At 44.1% G+C, this 23,794-nt stretch overlaps 1 protein-coding gene across 1 annotated transcript; it reads right to left on the reverse strand.

Annotated features, from left to right (window-relative positions):
* Nucleotides 1-5,558: 5,558 nt before the first annotated feature.
* Nucleotides 5,559-23,219, reverse strand: LOC137150669 (interferon-induced very large GTPase 1-like). Its single transcript, XM_067544650.1, has 4 exons — nucleotides 23,009-23,219; nucleotides 21,456-21,478; nucleotides 20,641-20,756; nucleotides 5,559-12,314 (listed from the first exon to the last, which is right to left on the reverse strand). Exons 1-4 carry the CDS (start codon nucleotides 23,198-23,200, stop codon nucleotides 7,555-7,557), a joined length of 5,091 nt encoding a protein of 1,696 aa, XP_067400751.1. The 5' UTR covers nucleotides 23,201-23,219; the 3' UTR covers nucleotides 5,559-7,554.
* Between the last annotated feature and the right edge of the window lie 575 nt (nucleotides 23,220-23,794).

Here is a 23,794-nt window from a genome sequence, read left to right on the forward strand (position 1 = left end):
CTCTGGAGCTCCCGAAATGGCATGAGCTCCTGTCCCAGGACCACAGTTGTCTGTTGCACCTGGACCTGGACTCCCTGCACCCCACAGCGTGGAGGCTCTGTGGCTGACAGAGAGCAAGCGAGCCTCCTCGGTGCAAGTCCAACAAGTCCTGCCTTCAACGCAAGTCATGTATCGGACTAAGTGGAGATGGTTTACCTGTTGGGCAGAGTCCCAGGGGATCCTTCCTAACCTCTCGCTGGTACAGGTGATCCTGTAGTATTTGCTTCAACTAAAGCTCCAGGGTCTGGCACTGGCCTCCCTGAAGGTTCGCCTAGCGGCTATTTCAGCATTCCATCAGCCGCTAGAGGTGAGATTGCTGTTCTCCCACCCGATGTCGGTCATGTTCCTCAAAGGGGTGGAGAGGTGCTATCCGCAGGTCCGTGATCCAGTGCCTTGCTGGGATCTCAACCTGGTCCTCTCTCAACTCACTGGGCCCCACTTCGAACCCATGGCTTCATGCCTTCTGCTCCTGTTCTCATGGAAGGTAGCCTTCCTGGTGGCCATCACCTCAGCTAGGAGGGTCTCCAAGATTAGGGCCCTGACCTCGGAGTCCCCTATACGGTGTTTTATAAAGATAAGGCTCAGTTGAGGACACACCCAGTCTTCCTGCCCAAGGTGGTTTCCCAATTTCATTGTAATCAGGATATTTTTCTCCCCATATTTTTTCCCAAATTGCACGGTTCGGAGGAGGAGAGGAGATGGCATTCGCTGGACGTGAGACGAGCCTTCTATATCGAACGCACAAAGCCATTCTGGAAATCAACGCAGTTCTTCATCGCAGTGGCCGACCGGATGAAAATCTGTCTCCATCTAGGGCATCTCCTCGTGGATTACATTGTGTATCAAGTTCTGCTATGAGCAGGTGAGGGTGCCACTTCTGGCAACCATCACAGCACACTCAACCAGATCACAAGCTTCGTCTACAGCCTTCCTGGAGAGAGTGGCTGTGCAAGACATCTGCAGAGCCGCCACCTTGTCATCGGTGCATACCTTCACATCTCACTATGCCATTGTCCAGCAGGCACGGGAAGACGCAGGCTTTGGTGGAGTGGTGCTGTGGGTAGCCGATCAGTAACTCCGACCCACCTCCAAGGTATTGCTTGTTAGTCACCTAAAGTGGAATGGACATGACCAAGCACTTGAAGAAGAAAACAAGGTTACTTACCAGTAACTGCTGTTCTTTGAGATGTGCTGCTCTTGTCCATTCCATGACCCACTCCCCATCCCCGCTGCCGGAGATGGCAGAAAGAAGGGACTAAGGGGGTGTAGGGCCGACAGCACCTCATATACCGTGGCATGTGTGCAGGGCTTCAGGGGGCGCTGGAGCTGGCCCTACGGAATCTGCTAAGGGGAAAAAAGTTCCAGTAACTGTGCATGGAGGCGTGCACTCACCTATGGTGGAATGGACATAAGCAACACATCTCGAAGAACAGCAGTTACTTGTGAGTAACCTTTTTTTTCTTATGGGTTGCCCGTGTGAGTTTTTATTGAAAGTTGCATTTGCTGATAAGTAGAAATTACAAGGTTTCGCTGTTGCTAGAGACACTGTTTTAGCCCACTAAGTGTTGTGAGTGGTTAGAATTATTGTATCATTAAGCTTTGAGTAAAATAGTTGGTTAAGCCATAGATAAGGAGCACTCTCATTTTAACTATAAAATGCGGGTCAGAAAAGAAACTTGTTGGAACCTAACTCCGGGACACATCTCAAGACCAAAACTGCTAAAAATTTTAACCCTGCATGACCAGACTGGGCAGAAGTTGGAGTCCCAGATGAGATTGGACCCTGACTGGCCATCGGGAGACATCTGCCTGCTTTATTGGGAGTGGTGAGCATTAGGTGCTTGGCATGTGTATTCTGCTGATTAATTGTTAATTGCTAATACATACATGTACATGTTTAAGTACAGATCCACATAGTCCTTACCACCAGTCACAGGGTCTCTGCTGTCCCCACCATAGCTTTGGTAGCCTATTTCACTCCCTTCTATATTGTGTAGGAAAAGGGAGTCAGGAGGAATGGTGAAGTAGGTAGCCCCTGTCCATGCAGGGAAGCTCACAATAGGTTAAGGTATCCTCAGGAACAATGAGATTGTTGATCTGTGTGTGACCTTGACTGGAAAAAAGTTTAAATTGTACTAAAATTCTATACCATTCTCCGACTCCTCCAGACCAAACAAACCCTTAATTTGAAACACAGATCTCTATATTTGCCTCATATTTTGGGTTAGTAGCTTGTACCGGTTAATTGCACAGACCCACTAGGAGATGTTACTAGAATTTTGAAAAACCCAGAACCATTCAAAGTTCTCTGTTTCCTATTTTATTTCTATTTTGTCCTCTATTGCATGGCTGGCTACAAAAGGGAAACCTTTGAAAAACAAATAAAGGAAGAAAACTGGCTATTCATTTATTTAAAAAAAAAATGTCATTAGCCTGCCAACATAAAGGGAATGACCAGTACATGGGATGTTTTTGTGTAACTCTTTCAAAATGCAGGTACAGAAAACAGACATTATGGGCTGGATTCTCAGCTAGTGTAAGGCAGTTGAAGTCAGTCCAGTTTAAGATCTGGCCCAGAGTGTCTGCTTTAAAATAGAAGGTAATAGGAAAAGCTCTAGGCCAGGGGTTCTCAGGACAAATTTTTTGGTGGCCTCAGGGTGCAGCCACCAACTTTTGCTGGCGGCCACTCTCACACTTTTCTCTAAAATACTTAATTAACTTTAGGAAAAACAAATAAATCTGCACCTAGGCACGTCCAAATCATTGTAATTCATGTATTGCGAGCTATTGAATCTGCTGTGAAAAGTGATTCTTGTATGTTTGTTAATACCACTTTTCACAGCAGACTTACTTAGCTCTGGAAAGCCTAGGAGAAATTACACCCTGGATGGGGAGTCTGGAGAAGCAATGGGGGCCAGAGGCGATGGGAGTGAGGTGCCAGGGGAGGCAGCGGGGGCCAAAGCCCAAAATCCAGGGGATGGGGATCAAAGCCCCATGGCCAGAGCTCGAGTCCCACAGACCTTGGGAAGGCGGGGAACTCAACAGCTGCCAGGTGTATCCAGGGGCAGGGGGCTGGGCAGGGACTAACTCCTGCTGCCAGCCCCATCAACAAACATCAAGGCGGTGCTGCTGCATTCAGGAGCAACAGGGAGTGGGAAGGGCCACTGCATTGCCCCTGCCTCTTCCCTCCCCCAATCACAGCCCAGGAGGTTGTGTCTGCAAGAAAAGACTTCACTTGAGAAACACTGTTCTGGGCCCTTCTGTCCCTCTACCCACGCTATGGCCAGGCTAACAACAGCCACTCATCCAGCTCCACCCAGATGGGCAGCAAAGTCTTTCAAACAAAAAGAACTCAGAACACCAGCTTTATAACTCAGATCTTTTCTGCCAGTCATCTGTGCAGTGCTGCAGCCTTCCACTCTTCCTCTGCCCTTGGGGGCTGGACTGGGCCAAAGCCAATCTTAATCCTCTCCCCTGTACCAGGCAAAGTGAGCACCCACAAATCTCCTCCCCCCACATTACAAGGGAATAGGTGCATTATATGTTGCCCTCCTTCCCAGGGCCACAGCCTTCTTGGCTGAGAGAGAAGGGAGGCTGCCCCACTGTACACTACAAAGCTTCAGGGCTGGGCCCTTGCAGAAACAGAAGTCTGGGTTTTTCCCTGGACGCTATCATGCCAGGACCACTTCCTCTCTCCCAGCATCTGCCTCCATGACACATTTCAGCCTCAGATTCTGTTCTTTGACGGCACAAGATTCTGTCTGACTTTAGATGGTACAAACACCTGTAAATGCAGAGCAGAGAGGGAGACTCGGGTCTGTATGAGAGACAGTTCAAACTAAAATGTCTCCCTGCCTGCCCATGTGCAACCTCTGTACAGGTGGCAAGTCATGGAGCTTTATTTTTGAAGTCTCAGTCTGGCCTCTGTCCTGATCATCCTCTGCAACAGCTACAGAATCCCCTCCCGATCTTCCAGATATTTTATTATTCTGGTTAACTTCCTGAATTATCACTTCTCCCAAAATAGCAGGTACGGATGTAAGATTTACTGGTCTGTAATTCCTTGGATCACCCCTACAGCCAGGGCAATCCCAGGGATTTCCTCAATGTTAGTAACAATTAAAGTAAAAAGGCAAACAACAAATCAGAGTTTTGCAAGTCATACAAACAGCCAAGCTACGCGGCATAAACCAATTGCTACCTGACAGGGGTTAGGAAGAAGCTTTCCCTGTAGGCAGGTTACCCCATTACAGCCCACTGCAGGGTTCCTGGCACCTGGTTCATTGCAGCTGGTCCTGGCCACTTTCAGAGGCTAAAGGGACCCTGGTCTGCACTGGCACAATAATTCCTAGTTTGCCAATTTCCAAAGCTTTCCACATTTTCAGCCAACCACCCTCACATCCCCACCATGATCCAAGACACGGCCTGCCAGTGGGTGGGATTTTCAAAAGCACCCAAATGGTTTATGAGTATAAATTCCATTGATCTTTCCATGGCACTTTGGGCTTCTCCATAGACGGAAGCTGCATCAATTAGCTTAAACTGATTAGGAGTAAGTTTAAGCTAAACGCAAATAAGCCACTTTAAACTGAAATAAAAGTGTCCACACAAGGACTTGCACTAGGTCAACTAAATCAACTTAAAGACTTAAATTCACCTTGTGTAACTTTCTCATGTAGACAAATGCTTTGGCACTCCTGACAAATCCTAACCCATAAATCCAGTAACCTGTGAGCTCTTAGAGAGGTAAACAGTCTTACTGACGACGGGAATTGGCGTCCTCAACTCCACCCGTGGCTTTGTCGTGGCGCATCAGACACAGTCCAGAATGGGCAGGATTTGATCTCTTGTGCTGCCAGGAGTGGCCATTCAAATCGATGCTGAACACAGAAAAATTACTGATTCCCAAATGTGTCTACACGGAAGGTCATTCTGTCCCCCCTGTCGTGTTCCCTACTCATTTCTCCTTCTTTCTTCAATTTGGTTTCTCAGCCCAGTGTATTTATTCTTGTTTTTCTCTTCAGTGGCTATTCACCCCTGCTAGGCCTGTCAAGTTGTCCAGTATCTGAACTTTATTCTTTGACTTCTCCCTGCTTGTCTCTCCGTTTAGGTGGCCATTTTGACCCCTTGACTTCTTGGCCTTTTCTATCATTGCCAACATTATTTTCTATTTGTAGCGTGGAAGTGATCTTTCCATCACATTTGTATCCCATCCTGGGAGCCATTTCACCTTTTTCTTGTAAAAGAAATAAATTGTTTCCCACTAGAGAGCAGAAAAAGCCTGAAAGGAGAGCAGATTGTGACCCTAGGAAGCCAGAGAACAAAAGAGAATTCAGAATAGGCCTGAGTGAGAAGTGGAGAGATGCCATCTTCTCAGTGTGGGAGGGAGTCGCTTGTACTCAGGATGCTCTTCTCCCAAACCCTCTTTTCTCTTTCTCCTGTAAACCATTTCTCTTGTTTCATTTTCTTTGAAAATTCTTGATAATTTATACACAAAATAAATCAACATCAGACAGACATGGCATTTTAGAATTTTATTTTATGAAGCATAAATGTGAAGGTAAAAGAATGTCCATTGATTGCCTGCCACACATGACTGGAGAACACATCTGTTACCTATTACAACACACAGCACACAAATACATTGCACTATCAAATCAAATTACAAAGCTATCCACTGGTCATTCACTTCCTGTAACGAGGCCTAGCACACCTCAGGGCACTCAGAAATCCTGGATCCACTCTAGCTCAGGCCCTGGTCCCCTTTGGCGCAGTCTGGAGAGGGGAACCCTTTGATTCAGCGTCTGAGTCGTTATCCCATTCGTAACTCAGACCTCGTGTTTTCTCCAGACTAGCTCTCCCCATCAGTGTTGGATTGTCATAAACATAAACAGATTTTACTGAAAAATACAATAAAGCAGAGATAAATGTCACTAAATAACACCCACCACCCTCACACAAACATCTATTTATATACTGCAGAACATTGTGCCAGGGAGCAAAAGCGTGTGCTACAGGGTATGGATCTATTACCTACAGTATAGCATAACACCTCCTTTCAGATTACAGGCTGTCCATTTTTCTCTCAGCTTTACACTCCCAGGAAGTCTCTGAGATTCAGCAGGTCTCAAGGAAGAAGGTATCCGTGCCTAGGATGGGTCTCTGTTCTAGAGGAACTTTCTTTATTTTCCCTGAAATCCCACTCCGCTAGAACCATTGGGACAGGTTGCCCATTTTATCACCCTCACAAAAGCAGACCCATAGATCTTGTCACAGACCTGAACAGGGGCATGGAGTACACAGTCTCCTTGTTAAACACCAGCGTCTGAGAGAGAATGTATGGACATTGCTATCCTTGGTCAACCCGTCTTCCAATGATCATGTTTAGTGAGTGTTTGAGATAAAATCCTTGTTGGCCTGAACTGGGGCTTATACAATATCGGGAGAACAAGCAAACGAGATCAGGCAAAACTCCTAGGACAGTAAATCCTCAAATCAGCAGTGTTTATTCAGCGGGGGAAAGACATGGCAGACAAGCTATACTTTGGCTGTCACAGCTCCTCTAAAGCAATTTTAATATCATGTTTGAAAGCAACAGGAATCACTGTAATATTCATTCACACCTTTATAGCCACTTTCATCCCGAAGGATCCTTATGGATGTTAAGGATGGAGCTGGGCCAAACCATGCCATGCATGTAGAGGGGTGGAAAAACAGGCAGGTATCAGGCAAATCGGCAGTATGTCACATTAAATCTGGGACCATAGATTTCTTAGCAGCACTAACTGCCCTCCTTGGCTGCTCCCCACAGCACCCTTGATGCAGAGGGGTAGCAGGCAACCACAAGGGGAATCACCAATAGCATCAGGGCTTTTCAGCCTTACTGCCATGGGTGGGAGAGGTGTGTGGGGCAGAGAGCAGAGCAGAGGGAAAGGTCATTCCCGGTGATGGGGGTGGGTTTTCCTTCAAGTCTCAGAGTCTGTCGTGTTTCCTGCTTGCATCCCCTCCTGCTGCAAACCTCTCACCTCAGTGTTTCTGAAGTACTTTCCCCCTCCCATGCATTTCCCCAGGGAAAGTGAGCACCAGGGCTGGCTGTTTGGTGTCAGATTACCCAGGAAAGCAGAGGTTAGTGATATTTTAAGTAGCATACATGCAGGGTTGGTATTCAGGGGCTCTTTGGAGGGAACACTCATCTGGGAGAGGTTTGCCGGTCACTGGATGGTACCAGGAATATGCACTAGCCAGGACAGATTTAGGGTTTTGATCATTTGCTTCTTAAGACAAAGATGCAGAACCTGCACGTTTGGGTCTTTCCCTCAGCTTTAATTGTGCCCTGAATTGTTATGCGACGTGAAATGTGAAGAAGCATTGTGTCTTTATCTGTTTGGAAGCCGCAAACTGTGCCTGATGTTCTTGGAGAAACAAAATTACATATTTAGAAGATAAGGGATTTTTTCCTCAGACCACATTAAAAGAAAATTAACTTCTGTAACTTTCTGCTCACAATAGAGTTTCTCAGCCTGTTTGTGGCTTCAATGCAAAGGCTTCCTTTAGGCTCTCCAGTGCCTGCTCTTTGGTTATTTTATGCCAGTCCTCAGGGAGATCGGCTGGGAGAGCCTGAAACTCCTTAGCAAAATCTTCATTGAATTCCTTGAAAACAAATTTCCAGTAATCAGAAGCCTTGATGCTGTCATCTGGCTGGATGCACCAGTCTGGAAAAAATTTGCGATAATCTTTATAAGGATGAAATTCCCATTTTGTTTCTTGACATCTGAATGTGTTATTGGAAGCCACAGAAGAGGAGCATATATCATAGCAAAGTTTCTTTGTTTCTATCCAGCGCCATGTCCCTAATCCCTTAGGTCGATGCACAGAGGCAGAATGCTGCTCATGAACAGAGGTTCCTGCTTCACAGGGGACTTTACAGAAAGGACACTGCTTCCCACAGCCAAACACTCGCTTGAACATTTCATCCTGGGGCTTCACTTTAAGTTCTGAGAGTTTTGATTCAATTTCCATTTTTTCAAAACTAGATAAAACTTGTTTTTCCAGATCAGGAATAAAATTAAGTATAAAAACTGAAAATTGGTCTGCACTTGCTGTGTTTTTAAACAGTATCACTTCTAAGCTGTCCTTGGGAATGACAAGGTCCTGCTGCAGCATTTCACACAAGTTGTCAAGAAAGGAAGGGACTGTTTTAGTTTTCTCACCTTTGGATTCTTTCAAAACCTTACTGAGTTTCTTAATTATTGAGGATAAAATGTTTTTCTCCAAATCTCCCAAACTTGCTTTCTGTCTGTAGTGTGTTAACAAATGTCTCTGTATCCGGGTTTTGATAAAATTCACATAATTTCTTGTGTATTGCACATAATTGTTAAAGTCATTTTCTTCCAACAGCTGCTCCAGAACAAAGAATTGGAAAAACTTCCTGCTGCTGTACTCAATAGACCGTTCACTCATGAGAAAGTCATCCACAATTTCTGTCCCGAGTCTCTTGTTCACATGGTCCACCAGGGCTGGTCGCAGACACTGATCACAGAAATTCCACGCCTTGTTCTGACATTCATCCTTCTCTGAGTAAACAGCTTTGAATGTGGAGAGATACTGAGGTTTCAGTTTCTCCAGACGTTGCAGAGGATCAATTTCCTTGATAAAATCTTCATGCATCTTCTGAAATGCACGAGCTGCATCTCCCAAAATGTGAAGCTTCAGGTCAACTTCAAAGCAAGGGGTCGTGTGAAGCTTTTCAACTTTAGCCTGCTGAAGCTGCTCATTAATAATCCACAACAACTCTCTGCTATAAGTTTCATCGTAATCTGCTTTGCAATTTACCTTCCCTTTGGTGTAATTATTACAGTCTTGTATTAAGGCCATAGCTAGAGCCTCTGCTTTATTCCAGCATTCGTGTGTAAAGTATTCTTTCATCCCTGACATTGATATTCTGAAACCTCTGATCACTTTTAAGTCAAAGTATTCCTCTTTCATTTTGAAATTTTGTGTTTTATAAGTAGGCAAGCTTGTGGCACTCTCTAACATCTGCCATGCTGCACTCCCCCTTTTCTCTAGGTCTTTTCTCAGATGGAACTCCATATCTTTGCCTATGTTGCATTTCGGTAAAGGAATGAGTGATAGTTCTGACAATGTTTCTGTCCACATGTTGCCAAATTCTTTCTCCTGCTCATCATTATTTAGTTTGCATTTGCTTTTCCTGCAATGGTTCAGAAGCCTGTCAACTTTCTCTTCAATTTTTCTCTTGTAGTCTGACAATATAGCATCTGTTTTATGTCGGCTTTTTCTAATTTTAATCACTTCTTGCAACTTACTGAATGAATAGCTCTCCAGTTCATTCCTCAGACCATTTGCACTTCTCCTAAAATCTTCTTTGTACTTTTCTATCAGGTGCAGATTTACTGCTCCACTTTCAAAATATTGTTTTAAATGAGCCAAAATCTTCTGTTCCTCTAGCCTCAGTTTTTCCTGTTCTTCAGTCTTTAGTTTGGTTAAAACATTGGTGTCTACTTTATCTGGTGATTGATTCATGATGAAAGTTTCCTTTTTAGATACCCAAAGATGCATCATCTTGCGAAAATCCCATTCCCACTCTGCATACTTCACAGACAGCTGGTTATAGGCTTCAGCGACGAGGCTGTTTCTAAAGCTGAAGATGAAGTTCTCATGTTTTACAGCATTCCACAGGCTCCTCACCCATTCGATAAACTGAGGAATGTCCTTGGGGGATCTCCTTTGTGAACAGCCCTTCAAAAATTCAAACAAATATTTTTTTAATTCATAAACCTTTTCACTGTATCCCATGTTTACTGGAGCCATGGGAGGGACTCCATGCCACAGACCAGGAATGTACCAGTTGTGTTTTTCCAGATCATAATCCATAATATCAGAAAATTTCATCTCCCTGCATTTCTTTTCCATCTTTGCTGCAGCTTTGGTCATTTCATCCAGCTGCTCCAGGAGGTGTTTCCTGTCCCGCATGTTTTGGTCATGTGCAGACACATCACTGACGTTTTGATGCACAAACTGGCAGTTGGGTTTGTGCCCAATTTCCTTCATTCTGAGAAAGGCATGGGAAACAATTTGCAAGACATCCTTCATTTCGGTGGCGTTCTCCATGGCCATGTTAACGATGGTTATGTCACTCAGTCCAACCACAAGTGTGGCCAGCTCATTGTCGTGTTGATAACTATCCTCTAGCTTGGCCAATTCAGGGGCTTTCAGGCCTTCTGTGTCTATCACCAGAAGGAAATCACAGCCCAGCTCCTGCTGAAATTTCTCTGCCACTTTAATGAGTGACATGAAGGCCCCTCGTGTACATCGGCCGCTGCTCACTGCAAACTGCAGGCCAAACATGGTGTTGAGCAGGGTGGATTTCCCAGTGCTCTGCACTCCCAGCACGGTTAGAACCAGCATTTTGGACCTTCCCCCCAGCTTGTCATGGAGCTGAGTCAGAACATCTGTCACCCACTGCAGTGGGATGCTGGATACATCTCCATCGATCAGCTCGAGGGGAAAACCTTCCAGCATCAGGTCAGCTGCTATGTCTGGGAAATGGATGAATTGCCTTTTGTTTTCTGCTATTTTACCTTCTTTAGCCATTGAGTATTCAGCCTCATAAAACTGCCCCAACTCACGCATGAAATGCTCCACCCCTAAGGAACTGCCAGAGATTTGTTTATCATGTTCTGCAAACATTTTCGGGTCATTTTTTGAGTTTTTGCATTTCTCTTTATATTCATCCCGTAGTTTAGAAAGATTCTCCCGAGCTATGTGATCCAGGCAAAACTTCATCCATTTCAGGAAGTAATGTTTCCCCCTGGGAGACAGTTGTCCTATTCCAGTAACAAATTTACTCAAACCATTAGTAAGGTCATGTTTACTCTGCTGATCACGTAACTCTAATAATTCCTTTTTCAGCTGAGATTTGTAATTCTCAATAAGAATCTCTCCTTGTCTTCTCAATTGGCAGATTTCTTTTTCCACTTTAGCCAACTTATTCCATGGCTCGCCTTGGAGTCTCATATTTTTGCTCTTGTACTGTGCCACATCTTCTATTTCTTCAGTGATTTCCTTTGCATATTTACTTGCACACTGACATTCCTCACCATCCTCATCTATCTGAATGCCTAATTCACGCGCTGATACAGCCATGGCTTCTATATTCATTCCCTTGGGAGAAGACTTCATCATGGCTGCTACTGCAGACTGCAGATATTTTACAAATGTTGCCTTATTTGTGGTGCTTCCTTTCTGCAGCACATGTGATTTGTTCAATTTCAGCACTGGGACTAACTTATTCAGAAATCCTAGCGTTTCCTTGGCTTTCTCAGCCTGATTATTGAAGATGAAGTAGTATTTAGTGGCTGATCCCTGCAGAGATGATAACAGTGCATATTGTCTCTCACTGATGCTCTCAGTAACTATGAACACTGCTGAGGAGACCTCTGTTAAAAAACTAAACTGCAGCCAGTGCGACTCAATGTCTCCGTGCAGGTTTGTAACCGCAATGGGCTCTGGGAAAAGATCTGAGCCCTCCCTCCCACCAGGGAAATACCAGGAAACCTCAACCAGCCCATCTGCGATTTCCCGAGGGACATTCCCAGACTCCATGTCCCGATGGATGAAGAAATTGTGGTGCTGATGGGAGGGGCTGAGAAGCTCATTGAGTAGTTGGGACTTGGAGAAGCTGCAGCTCCCCAGCCGCACAAAGGAAACGGTTGGCATTGCCGTGAGCACCAGGCTCTCCTCTCTGAACCCCCTGCTCTCTACCAGAGAGTGCGGCCTCCACTTCTTCACAATGTCCCTCATGGCCCACAACATTAGGGTGCACTTGGGGGTGTCGAGGGCGGGTAGCAGCAGAGGGAGGGCAAACTGGCACATGGACATTTTGGACAGGATCTCCTGCTGTAGGAAACTGTCTGAGCAAAGCAGAACAGCGCAGAGAACATCCAGGGGGTTCAGAGAATCACTGGTGTCAGTGTCACTGAATAAAATAATATCTTCTTGACTATCCAGCTCCTCGTTGTCCACACTTAGTATTTGATCATCGAGTGCCCGGTGCTTAAGGTTTGTGCTTCTTGCCGTCTGATTCAGAGCCAAGAGCTTCTGCAGGAAACACCATGGTAAATGTGCTATTGTCTGAGGAGGCCGGTTGTTTAGACTTTCTGGGGAGATTTCCAGCACATCACTCAGCGTTAGTTTCCTTCTTCTGTATTTCTCCATTTTTAGCTTTGACTCGATGTACTGACAGGCTTTTGGTCTCTCTGTATAAAGGGGATACAACATGAACAGTTTGTCAAACTGAAGAAGTTAACACATATAATTGTTATTTTGGTATTAGGGCTATAATGTGAAGGGAACTATAATTACTGAAGAAAAATCATGGAGGCCTGCATGTTCCTTTTAAGTGACAGCCACTTAGAAGGGCTGTATAACTGCAATACCGAAACATCACTTGGAGCAACTGTCACAGAGCTGACCCGACTGTCACACTCTCAGTCACTCTAGCTGAAATATAGCACTTCAGTAGAGCTGGGAAAATTCTTTCAGACAGGTCGTGTAGTCAACAAAGAACGCAGTTTCAGTCAGCCAGAAAGTAATTACAAATTTGACATGAGTCGTTTCAGCCATTCATAAAATGGCAAGAGGAGAAGGAGGAGGTGGTGCTGCTGCTGTTCACTCTCCCGGTCCTCCCATAATATGTAGCCCAGTGGCTGCGGGAGAGCTAGGTTTGAATTCCTGCTCTAAAACAGGTTCCAAATTTACTTTTTTGACTCAACAGAAATGTAAAAAAAATATTAGATTTGTTTGAATTCAAACCAAATTTTATTTTGTAACTTTTTTTAGAACTGCCACCAAACCAAAAAATGAATTATTCATCCAGCTCTGCTCAGATGCACTCCTTCAGGAAGTGAGCAAATTCTTCCTTCTCCCACCTCCCCTATTTTCTGTTCCATCTGATAATTTCCATGCTCCCAGCTTTGTTCTCAGTACATCACATTGGGAAGGAAGTGAGGATGAATATGCAATCAGCAGTCACTCATCCTGGCCCACAGTAGCAGTACATTCTACCCAAGAGATAGGACAACAAATTTTACAAAGGCTGAATGATGACTAGAAATTGTAGTAATCAGCATTGAACTTAGAGGGAGGCGTACAGGTTGCAGGAGGGAAGAATATGGAGGAGGCACCAGGAGGTCAGTCTATGTGGACATGGCTGGAATGCTAAGCTGCAATTGCTGCAGCTCTGTAAATAGTTGCCTTAGCAAAGAGCCAGTTTAATTTACTAAGACTGGATCCTCACAGAGGAAAAGATTTATGGATCATACTGAAGCAAATTGAGAGGAAATATAAATAACACCAATATTGTGAAAAGCAGAGGCATAGAGGCATTAGATGACAAAGTCTGTAAGTATGCTGTTTGATCATTATGTCAAGATGAGGAGGCTCATATATGATGATGAGGAAAAAGCCATTGCAAAAAAAACATGCAAGATGGACTATTCAGGAGGAAAGACAAAGATCATTTAAAAACTTGCATATGGGGTTTGTCTTCACCTACCTCGGAGACTTCTCTGCTTCTGTTCTGCGTGCTGTCTTCACTGCACTATGCCGACGGGAGCCACGTTCCCGTCAACGCAGCGCTATGCCACTTGAGAAGGTGGTCTTAATACGTCAATTTCTGGACTGACTGAGCGGGTCTTCACTGACCGCTCAGTCGATCCAGAGAAGTCGATCTGATGGTGGGAAATTTGCTGCCGTCAGTGAAGACATAGCCTAGATCTGAGTACCATGGCTTCAGAAAGATCTTTCTCAGACATTGAAATTGAAAATGCAATAGAGAAGCTTGAACCAAGCAGATCCCCTGGGCGGGAACATATCTATGGCCATATGCTAAAGCACTTTGGGAAGAAGGCTAGAGCCAGATTGTTAGACATCATAAATTAATCAAGGATAAAAAGGAAGGTACCTAACTGGTGGAAATCGGTAGTTATTGTTCCTCTTCAGACTGTCAAGGATATCTCTTTTCTAGGCAGCTATTGGCTTATATGTTTAACCATTCACCTTCGCAATATAATGAAAAGAATGTACAGTCAAGGTTTCTATAGGGTCTTCTATAAAAGGATAAAATCTACCCAAATGTCTTACAGGGCTTTGCATTTAATGACAGACCTACTGGTGGCCTTCTGTCAGCCTCTTTTCAATGGCTTCCTGCGGATGCCCCCCCCTCCCTCCCCCGCCCCACCGTCATTAACAGGAGTCTTTTTTTAAACTCAGAGCAGCATCTGATAGGGTCTGTCATGATAGGCTGTTAGTGGAACTCAGTGGGAATCTGTGGTAAAAGGTAACTCTGGATAGGAGGTTTCCTACTATATAGGAAAATAACAGTAAGACTAATGGCACTCTTTCAAAGGTAAGGCCTCTCAGTCTAGGATTTCCTCTGGGCTCAGTTTTAAGTCCTCTTGTTTTCTTGATGGTCTCCTCTGGATTGTCAGGCTTCTTGAAATAATTTGTATACACCTATGCAGATATTTCACTTCATACCGTGGGTCTTGACAAAAGACGTATGAAGAATTAATTGAATGAGGATTTGGAAATTGTAACTAGATGGCCAATAGAACATAAGTTCCAGATGAATGCAGCAAAAACAAAGTCCACCTACTTTACCAAAACTGTAGGAGATTCTACTTCTGTCCAATATTCACACTGGATGTAGAAGGTATTGCCATTGAGAGAAACCTGGTATATCTTTGAGTCACCTTGGATACTGAACTAAAGTTTGGACCACAAGTCAAAAAGTCGGGAGCCAAAGCAAAGAAGAGATTGGATCTTCGATGATGTATTGTGGGTGCCAACTGGGGTTTACAAGTTAGGACACTGAAGACTTTTTTTACTGCTTGATTTTTCATTCAATAATTGAATAAGCCTTATCTATGTGGTCACATACTGCCCTCAGAAATCTTGCGAAGATCAACATTATCATTTGCAGTTCACACACTAATAGGAGGTATAAGATCCGCAGCAATTTGTGAACAATACTTTGATATTCAACCTCTTGAGCATAATAGAGAAGAACAGCTATTTTGGTATGGAAATCATCTCATTTTCTGCCTGAATATCATCACTGTTAAGGTCTGTTCAGAAACTGGAAAACCAAATCAAGGCTGAAATGGTCATTTTGTATCCAAAGGTGCCCAAACGCTTCTGAAGAAACAGAAGCACTTGATGATGTTAGGAAACAGAAGCACATGATGATGTTAGTGTGTGAAGAAGCTTGTAATTCCTCCACATGAATCTATTTTCTTTAGTAAACATCTCTCCCTTTGGGAACCTTGCTCAAAAAAACACTCAGATTTGTTCACACTAAGGAAAATTGTAGAGAAACCCATCAAACAGTATCAGTCACAAGACAAACAGATTCATGTGTACATTGATGGTTCATCAGATAAATCCTTTAACAATGTTTTTTTGGGTGTCTTCATCCAGGGCCCTAATAGACAAAGTATGCACTGTACTGCAAGAAATAAAAAGAGTGGAAATATGTGCCAATGTTGTGATGTTTGTTGACAGGTGTCAATCCTCGGTTTCTTTAGAAGAAATCAGTTCAATTCATAAAGAGGTTTGGAGGATCAGAGAGACAGGCAATAAATTGTCTTTGCAATGGATTCCATCACATGTTGGCATAGAAGGGAGTGAGATAGCTGATAACTGGCCAAAACTGGAAGGTCAGAAACTCAGATTCCAATGACAATCATTGATGCCCTATCAAGGAAAATATTAGCTAAAATGAAAGATCCTTTTATCCAAAAGATAAAAGATCCTCGGATATCAAAACATCTCTGAAAATAACATCCATTATCATGAGAATGCAGACAGGGCATACAGCAGGAAGGAAAATCTATAGAGATGGGACCGAGATACATCCACTCTGCACATTGTGCCAGGATCAGGATTTCAGGGGTGGCCAAACTGGCTTATGAGCCACATGCGGCTCTTTTACTGTTAAAGTGCAGCTCATGGAGCCCCCTATGATCCTCCCATTCTCTGCCTACCAGACTGGGGTGGGGATCTCGGAGCTTCTGCCCTGAGGCAGGGTGGTGGGGCTAGAGGCTTCTGCCCAGCAGGGAGAGAGGTCTTGGGGGATCACTAAGTTTGGCCACCCCTGCAGTCTTGAATGTAATATTGTAAAGAAAGTGATGCTCTTCAGAATTGACTCCTTGGTCAAGCCCTTACAAGATCCTGTAAGAGTCGATGAATTCATTCTTGAATCTAAAAGCTTGATATGATTATCAACTGTGCCGTGATATGGGACTTCATGGCTTGATATGGGACACGAAAAGAACAACGACAACCTACAGATATTTGATAGAAGAGAGCTCTTTCATCTAGCAGCCATTTTGTTTGAAGACGCTAGATACAGTTCTTCTCAATTTCTTGAAGCTCCTTGAGGTACTTCTCACTTCTCCTCCTCTGTAGGCTTTCCCCAGCCTCTCACCCTGGTTCTCCCTCCCTGGAAAGCTGAATTCCCTGGCAGCTTCGTGCCAGTCTGCTGAGGGGATCTTCTCTCTAGTCCCTCTGTCTTTCTGGCATTCCTCCCACCTTCCTACCTCACAGCTCTTTTATCCTCACAGCTGCTGTGAGGCCATCAATCAGCCTCAGCTGAGCAGGTAGTCAGTTTTCCATTAACCCTTTAGTTGCCAAGTCAGCATGGGGTCTGTACACCCCATAACACTGACACAAAGGAGTCCCACCCACTGCAGGGCAACAGGGCAGTGCAGGGCAATTCTCAGTACAGCACCAGAATATCTCATGGTGAGAGAGGAGGAAGAACAGTGGCTGTGGGCTCTGTACAGTATCGTAACAGAATATAAAGACATATTTCAAGGAGATGGGCACTTGCAAGGCAGGCTGAGGTTAGAAACAGACCCCCACATGCAGCCCAGGAGATTACTGAAACAGAGCTCCAGTTGCCTTGGTGGAACTGCTGTAGAAGGATCTAGCAGGCCTGCAAAGAAAAGGCACAGTTACTTTCATTGAAACTAGCACAAAGTGGATCAGCAGCCTAGTAATGGTTATAAAACCTTCAGGTAAGCCAAGGATCTGCACTGATTCCAAACCGTTTAACAGAGCATTGAAAAAGACATCACAGCCCATTACCAGTGACTGAGGACATAGAACCTGATTTATCCAGGGCAAAAGTGTTCGCTGTTTGATGTCCAGAATGGGTTCTGCCCTATGATATGGAGCTGGATGAGCCATCCAGTCACCTGACACCCTTCGCTGCTCAGTGGCCAGGTGGAAGCAAGTAGTCGCCTACCAACAGATGATAACACACTAGGCAGTGGGAGGCTAGTTTGAAGATCAGAACTTTTGAACAGAGCTGGGAAAAATATTTTCAGGAAATAGTAAATTCTCTGAAATATGCGTTTTAGGGTTCATCGAAATTATTCACAAATTTGATTCAAATTCAGTGAATAGTTTCAGCCCCCAAAAAGGGAAAGAGAAGGACAGAAAGAAAGATGAGGCCTAACCAGCCACAATGCTAGGGTGATGAGCACGGCCCAAGCATAGTTTTTTCAGGCTCAGTACAAACTTATAACACGGCCGCCTCCCACACACATAATGGGGGTTGAAGCCTGGGCCAGGCCCCCCAGGTCCTTTTGGCCCTGGTAAAATGTACCCTTTTTTGCCCCACATGTGGGGGCCCTGGTGATGAGGGCCATGCACCTATGGTGGACTCTAACTAAGAACGAAACTCGTCTGGAGAAGACACAAAAATAACAAAATAGATGTTAAAAGAAAAGATGTAGCAACTTGCATGGAACTTGGAGAGAGGGCAACAGGTCTGAGGACAGCAGAGTTTGGAGCCATTCTATGTGTATGTGGCTAGATACAGAGTTGCTCCTACTGAAGTTTAGCAAACAGCTGCTTTTATAAAGTGCCAGTAGAGTTTACTCAGGCCATGTCCGCACTATGTGTACCGAAGACACTTCTTATATTGATGGAAGAGGTGTTTCTGTTGATGTAGGTAACCCACCACCCCAGCCGTGGTAGCCCGGTTGATGGAAGAATTGTTCTGTCAACTTAGCCACGTTTGCATTGGGCGTGAGGTTAGCTGAACTACAGCACTGAGGGGTGTGAATTTTATCTAATCGGCATCACAGAAATTTGGTGGAATGATGAGAATCAATGGGACATGGTAAGACCAGGGAACAAAATATATAAGACTGATAGAGTAGGTAGTGCTGGTGTGGGAATAGCATTATATGTGAAAGAAAGCATAGAGTCAAATATAGTAGCAATCTTAAATGTATCAATCTCTACCATAGAATCTCTATAGATAGAAATTCCATGCTTGAATAGTAAGACTATAGCAGCAAGAATATACCACCATTGACCTGTCCTGACCAGGATGGTGACAGTGACTGTGAAAGTCAAGGCTCTAGAAGGCATGTTATGATTTTATTTGATATGTAATCATTTGTTTCCAATATTTCTGCTTGCTATCAATTCAATCTCTGCGCTTTGTTAAATTAACATACACACTGTATTTCAGTGCAGCGTGTTAAGCAGAGTGGTGATCTGAGGTGGAAGTGGTAAGCTGGGCTGTACTGTTCCTCTGGGAGCAGTAAATCTGTGAATATTGTGAGTTTCCAGTGGACCAGGTTTTTGACACTCCAGGGAGAGGCTTGAAGGGTACGAGAGCTGGATTGTGCCTATTTCTAACCTTACAGTGACAGCAGGGCTTGCAAGGCCTAGAAGGGTGTGCTTGTGTTGCCGGGGCCAGTGGAGATTTCCCCCTCCTATCTCCCAAATTAGGTATTCCCCCTCCTTGCTCGTCTGCCGGGGCCTGATCCAGTAGTTGTGCTCTGAGGTCCCCTGTGAGCATGGCTACTGGGCTGGACGCCCCGACCACCAAAAGAGAGCTGGAGGAACTGATGGTGACCCCCTCCTTCTACCCAATAGCCCAGTGGTTAGAGAACATCTAGGTCTCCCACCTCCCCGGTGAGCACCCTGTGCTATGGGGTATTCTGGTGCGGGTGTCTCTTTGTTTCTCCTATCAAAGCAGTTCATTTTGTATGCAGGGCTCTCACGTGTCAAGTACTAATCACGGGCACTTAAGTCTAACTCCCCCCCACATTTACCCACCTTGTTTAGCATTCTTAGAGATCTGAGGATTCAAAGCTCTATATACTTTCTTTCTACAACTCACCAGCTCTGAGGGAGCTGTCATAATTCTCATCCTATCAGGGAGGTGACGTATCTCTCTGAACCCACAGAGTTAGGTTCCGTTGCTGTAAGGGCAGGGTTTGGTTGGGTTAGAGGTCAGTCTGGGAAGACAGGACAGCAGGACTTGGCTAGACAGTGTCTTCAGGAAGGAAATCAGAACTCTACTTTCATCACACTCACTCCCTTTTGTGTACACTGGGAAAGTGAGCTAAGTAATAAAATATTGATTTTATTATTGCCTACATGGGCCATGCTGTGTAGCTCTGAAGGACCATGAAAACACTGAACAATTAATCAGAGTTGTCTAGCAAACCACTTTTGATACACCATTACCGTAATGCATGTAAGAGTCAGGGATGCCAACATGAGATGGCCAGACAAGGCCATAATCATGGCCCACCAGATCATGATTTGATAGATCTCTAAATCCAACTCTTCATCTCTCAGTGCTATGGAACCACCAGTTGTTGCTCCATAGTTAAGGTAACATTGATGAAAATGGGCTTAAAAATTGAGCATAAATTTCTCTGTAAACGTGGGTTGCCTTTTAGTGCAAAATTCCACACAGTGTTTGCTTTTTATGCCCTTAGAATTTTCTGTGTGGATTTTGTTTGATTGCTTTTAATAAACTTGTAACAGGAAGGATTTGAAATTTATTCTCTGACAAGAATTTGTAGCAGTTAGACTTGCTTTGTCAGTTATCTTTTGAAAAAGATTGTCCAGATACACAAAAATTAGTAGAGAGATGAATCTTGAGTAGCTCTGATGAAATGGATACAATTTTTTAATTATGATCTTTTTTAAACCGCTATTCGTCATATCTGAAAACATCAGTGCCAATGGGTAGCCAACAGATTCAGTCTTCTATGTCGTATGGACAAAACCTTCTGTCGGTAGCTACACTTTTCTGGCAGATTTTCTTCTACAGCAGTGAAAACTTTCTATGCAGCTCCTGACAGAGAAGATTTTATTTGCCAGAGATGTGCAGCAGTGGATGGATAAAATCATCTCTACTACAACTGCAGTTCTGTGGCACAGCTCTGAGCAGCCCCCATCATGCTCCACTCCCCTCACTTAACTATTAAAGCACCTAGGTAATGAATACACAAAAGCTTTGATGTAACACAGCGAAGATTATGACACATACACACATAACATGTCTTACAGAAGCAAAGAAATAGTCAAGTCACCTAACAGGGCAGGCCCTTTTCTACTCCACCCTCAGGTGCAGACTTTGCCATTGTTACAACTACCACACATCACAATCCAGTCACCATTCTCAATGAATTTGCTAGAACCTGCCTCCATCCACAGCCACAGAGACACATCTCACTTTCGCCCTTTACAGCCTCTCAGTACCTCTAAATTTCTTTGGAGCCTCCTCTGCAACAATACCATGTTGGTACAAATCACTTTGGTTCTCTTCCACTTCATGCAAAATCTCCACCACTTGCCGATCTTCCACCTGCTCGCATCTAGAAAACAACATTTTTGCATGTGATAATTTATTATTTCATGCTAGTGAAAATTGCTGGACAAAGGAGACCCAGTGCTTTAGTTTATCTCTGTCTCAGACCATATACTGCATAGGCCATGGCAGTGCAATAGTCCTACTCAGCCCTGCCAATGTCCTGTTAATATAATTGAACCATGAACTGTAAAGACCAGCTCTCAGCTACAAAGGGATTTCAGTCTCCTTGGTCAAATTCACTCTTTTTCCTCCATGCTCTGATGGTCAATATGTTTTCAGCATTTCTGGTGGTCTTCGTGCTGTGAACATTTGCCCTCTAGGAGCTGGACTGATGCCCCAATTCCTCGAAACTCACCTCCAAAGAGTCACCAGCATGTAAAAAATCTTGTTAACTACCAATCTTGTTAGACCTGTGACCAGTGACCAAGTGAAAGGCCCATAGGTCATCCCCAAAATCAGGAGGCCTCCAATCTCCTGGAGATGAAATTTATTCCAAACATAAATCCAGGTTAATAATCCTTTCTGTGGGATGGATAATTCCAGAGTATGACATAAAAGGCTAAAACCCCAGGACTAAACTCAGAGGGAGACTTGCAGCTGAAGCATGACCGTGACTTGCACTAAGCAGATGCCATTTTAACATGCTTTCCAGGCCTCTTCCAGCGTAGTGAAATATGAGGGGGAGTGAGAGTGAGCAACATACCTGTTCAAGGTGCTTCTGATGCCCTAGAAGGGAGAGAGTGAGAGAGAAGAGAACTCAGTCCGCGTGTTACTCATGAAGGATCCCTCCTGCACTGTAGGGGGGTCCCTTTGCCTTCACTACTTGAGTTCCAAATGCAGCTCTCATGATATAGCTGGCAACTTAAAATACAATACTTGGGTGAAAAAAAATTGATGAAACTTTTTCTCCATTGAAAATATTTTGCAGAAATGTATTGGGCTCAACAACATTTTCTCATCTCCAGGATGGAGTACATCAGAAAGCAAACTAGACTCCAGGGTCAAGTCTCTGCTCTGAATTGGGCAAAGCAGGGACTTGACTCTGACTCTACTCAGCCCAGTGTGTACATGTGCCATTTTATGTGCTGTGCTGTATTCTCTCATTTATCTGCATGCATCCAAATGTCCTTCACTACGTAAAGTTACGTCTGACATACCCAAGAACTATCCAGACTGAGTAGCTGTGTTACCCCTGCCCTCTAACCTGGGGTGCTCTTTCCACTGCTTTGCTGCTGTAGCCTCAAGTCTGGTCTGCTCCCAAACAGCTTCCAGCACGCAGGTCACTCCTGGCTAGGTCTGTGTGAGATGCAGCCAGCCACACCCTGGCTCTCAGAGCCTTGGTTATGCTGCCAGGTGACTCAAACTCACTTCCAGTCCCAGCTTTTCACCCAGAAATGTATGCCATGTACCAATACCCTGAACTTCCTATTAAAGATGTAGGGCTTTCAATTCTTTGACTTCCCACACTATAGCATAACATTCCTTTACTATGATGGCATAATTCTCTTCCATGGGGTGTCAATTTTTTCTTTCAGAAAGTGAGTATTTTTCTGGATGCTTTAGAGCCCATAACTCTACCTGAAGTTAAGGGGAGTTGAGAATGCTGAGCATCTCAGAAGAAATCAGGACCTACCGGCTATCGCTAATTGCTCCCAACTGAAACCATGTAAAGTGCACTCAGATATCAGAGTAGTGGATGAGCATAGGCCATGGCAGTGCAATAGTCCTACTCAGCCCTGCCAATGTCCTGTTAATATAATTGAACCATTAACTGTACAGACCAGCTCTCAACTACAAAGGGATTTCAGTCTCCTTGGTCAAATTCACTCCTTTTCCTCCATGCTTTGATGATCAATATGCTCATTAAAAACAATAATTGTAAACAAGCATGATTAAACTATCTGCAATAAAACGACCCATCCCCCATCTTGTACCACTGTAACAAACCATAAAAAACCTGCTTTTATAACGCCAGTTATATGTATTATTTGTAACAACATATCACATCAATTGGTTTTATAATACGTTATATATATTATTATATATATACCATGATGGTATCCACTCAAGCAAATGCACCATGAACAATATGTTTTTCCAGGCTGTGAAGCTGAGTAAATGCAAGCCTTTATGGATTACCAAAGGGATTGAATTCCACAGCCAGAAACACTCCACCACTCTCCCCCAAGATGTACAGTTTTTGTTTTACTTTAAGTTTAGCATAATTGTTTACAGAAGACACGTTACACTGCTAACCTTTGCATCATTAATTGGTTTCTCAATAGTTTTTTTGAAGAATACAAGTACTTTCATCTCCTTTGCAAGCTCATCCCTTGTTACTTTAAAGAAATTCCTCTTCCTTTCCAGCTCTTTCTTCTCATTTTCTAGCTTATTTCTCTCCTTTTCCAATTCTTCCATCGGCAAAATGCTCTTTCCAGTATCTTTCATTTTCTTTTGGATGTTTAGAAGCTCATCTTCAGACTTTTGTATTTCCTCCTCTCTTTGTCTCAGCATCCTTTTCATCTCTTCCAATCTTTCACTGCATGCTGCAATGAGGTCTGCACACACCTGTGTGTGATAAAATCAGTCACAAATTCTACAGTAGAGGAGGTGAGACCAATTTCAAAATAGCCATTCTGTACATTTTTAATATCAAGAGACCATTAAGGTTGCAAAGTGAAGCACTCAAGTGTCAGGTTATGACAAAATAAAAGCTGCCTGTTTAGAATGGGGAGAGGTGGAAGAAAGGGAATATCAAAGTCCAAGGTACTGAAGAGACAGACGAGCGGCTAACAGAAGGAGGGAATTTGCCTGGGATCTGTCCGAGAGGAGCCTAGGTGAGTGCTACGTGAGGGGAACTGTGTTGTGTGTGTTGTGCTAGAGGTGTGAGCATCTGAGAGACCAGTTGTGTGACTGGTGCAAGTTACAGCTGACTGTGTGTATGTGCTTGTGACTGATGCAGTTACAGGGACTGTTTGGCAGTTGAGGGTGTGTCTGATTGATTGATTGATTGATTGATTGATTGGGAGTGCTTTGATCCAG

Source organism: Emydura macquarii, unplaced genomic scaffold (assembly GCF_026122565.2).
Source record: "Emydura macquarii macquarii isolate MOO-44397 ecotype Brisbane River unplaced genomic scaffold, CSIRO-AGI_Emac_v2 contig_1003, whole genome shotgun sequence".
NCBI classification, from domain to species: domain Eukaryota; kingdom Metazoa; phylum Chordata; order Testudines; family Chelidae; genus Emydura; species Emydura macquarii.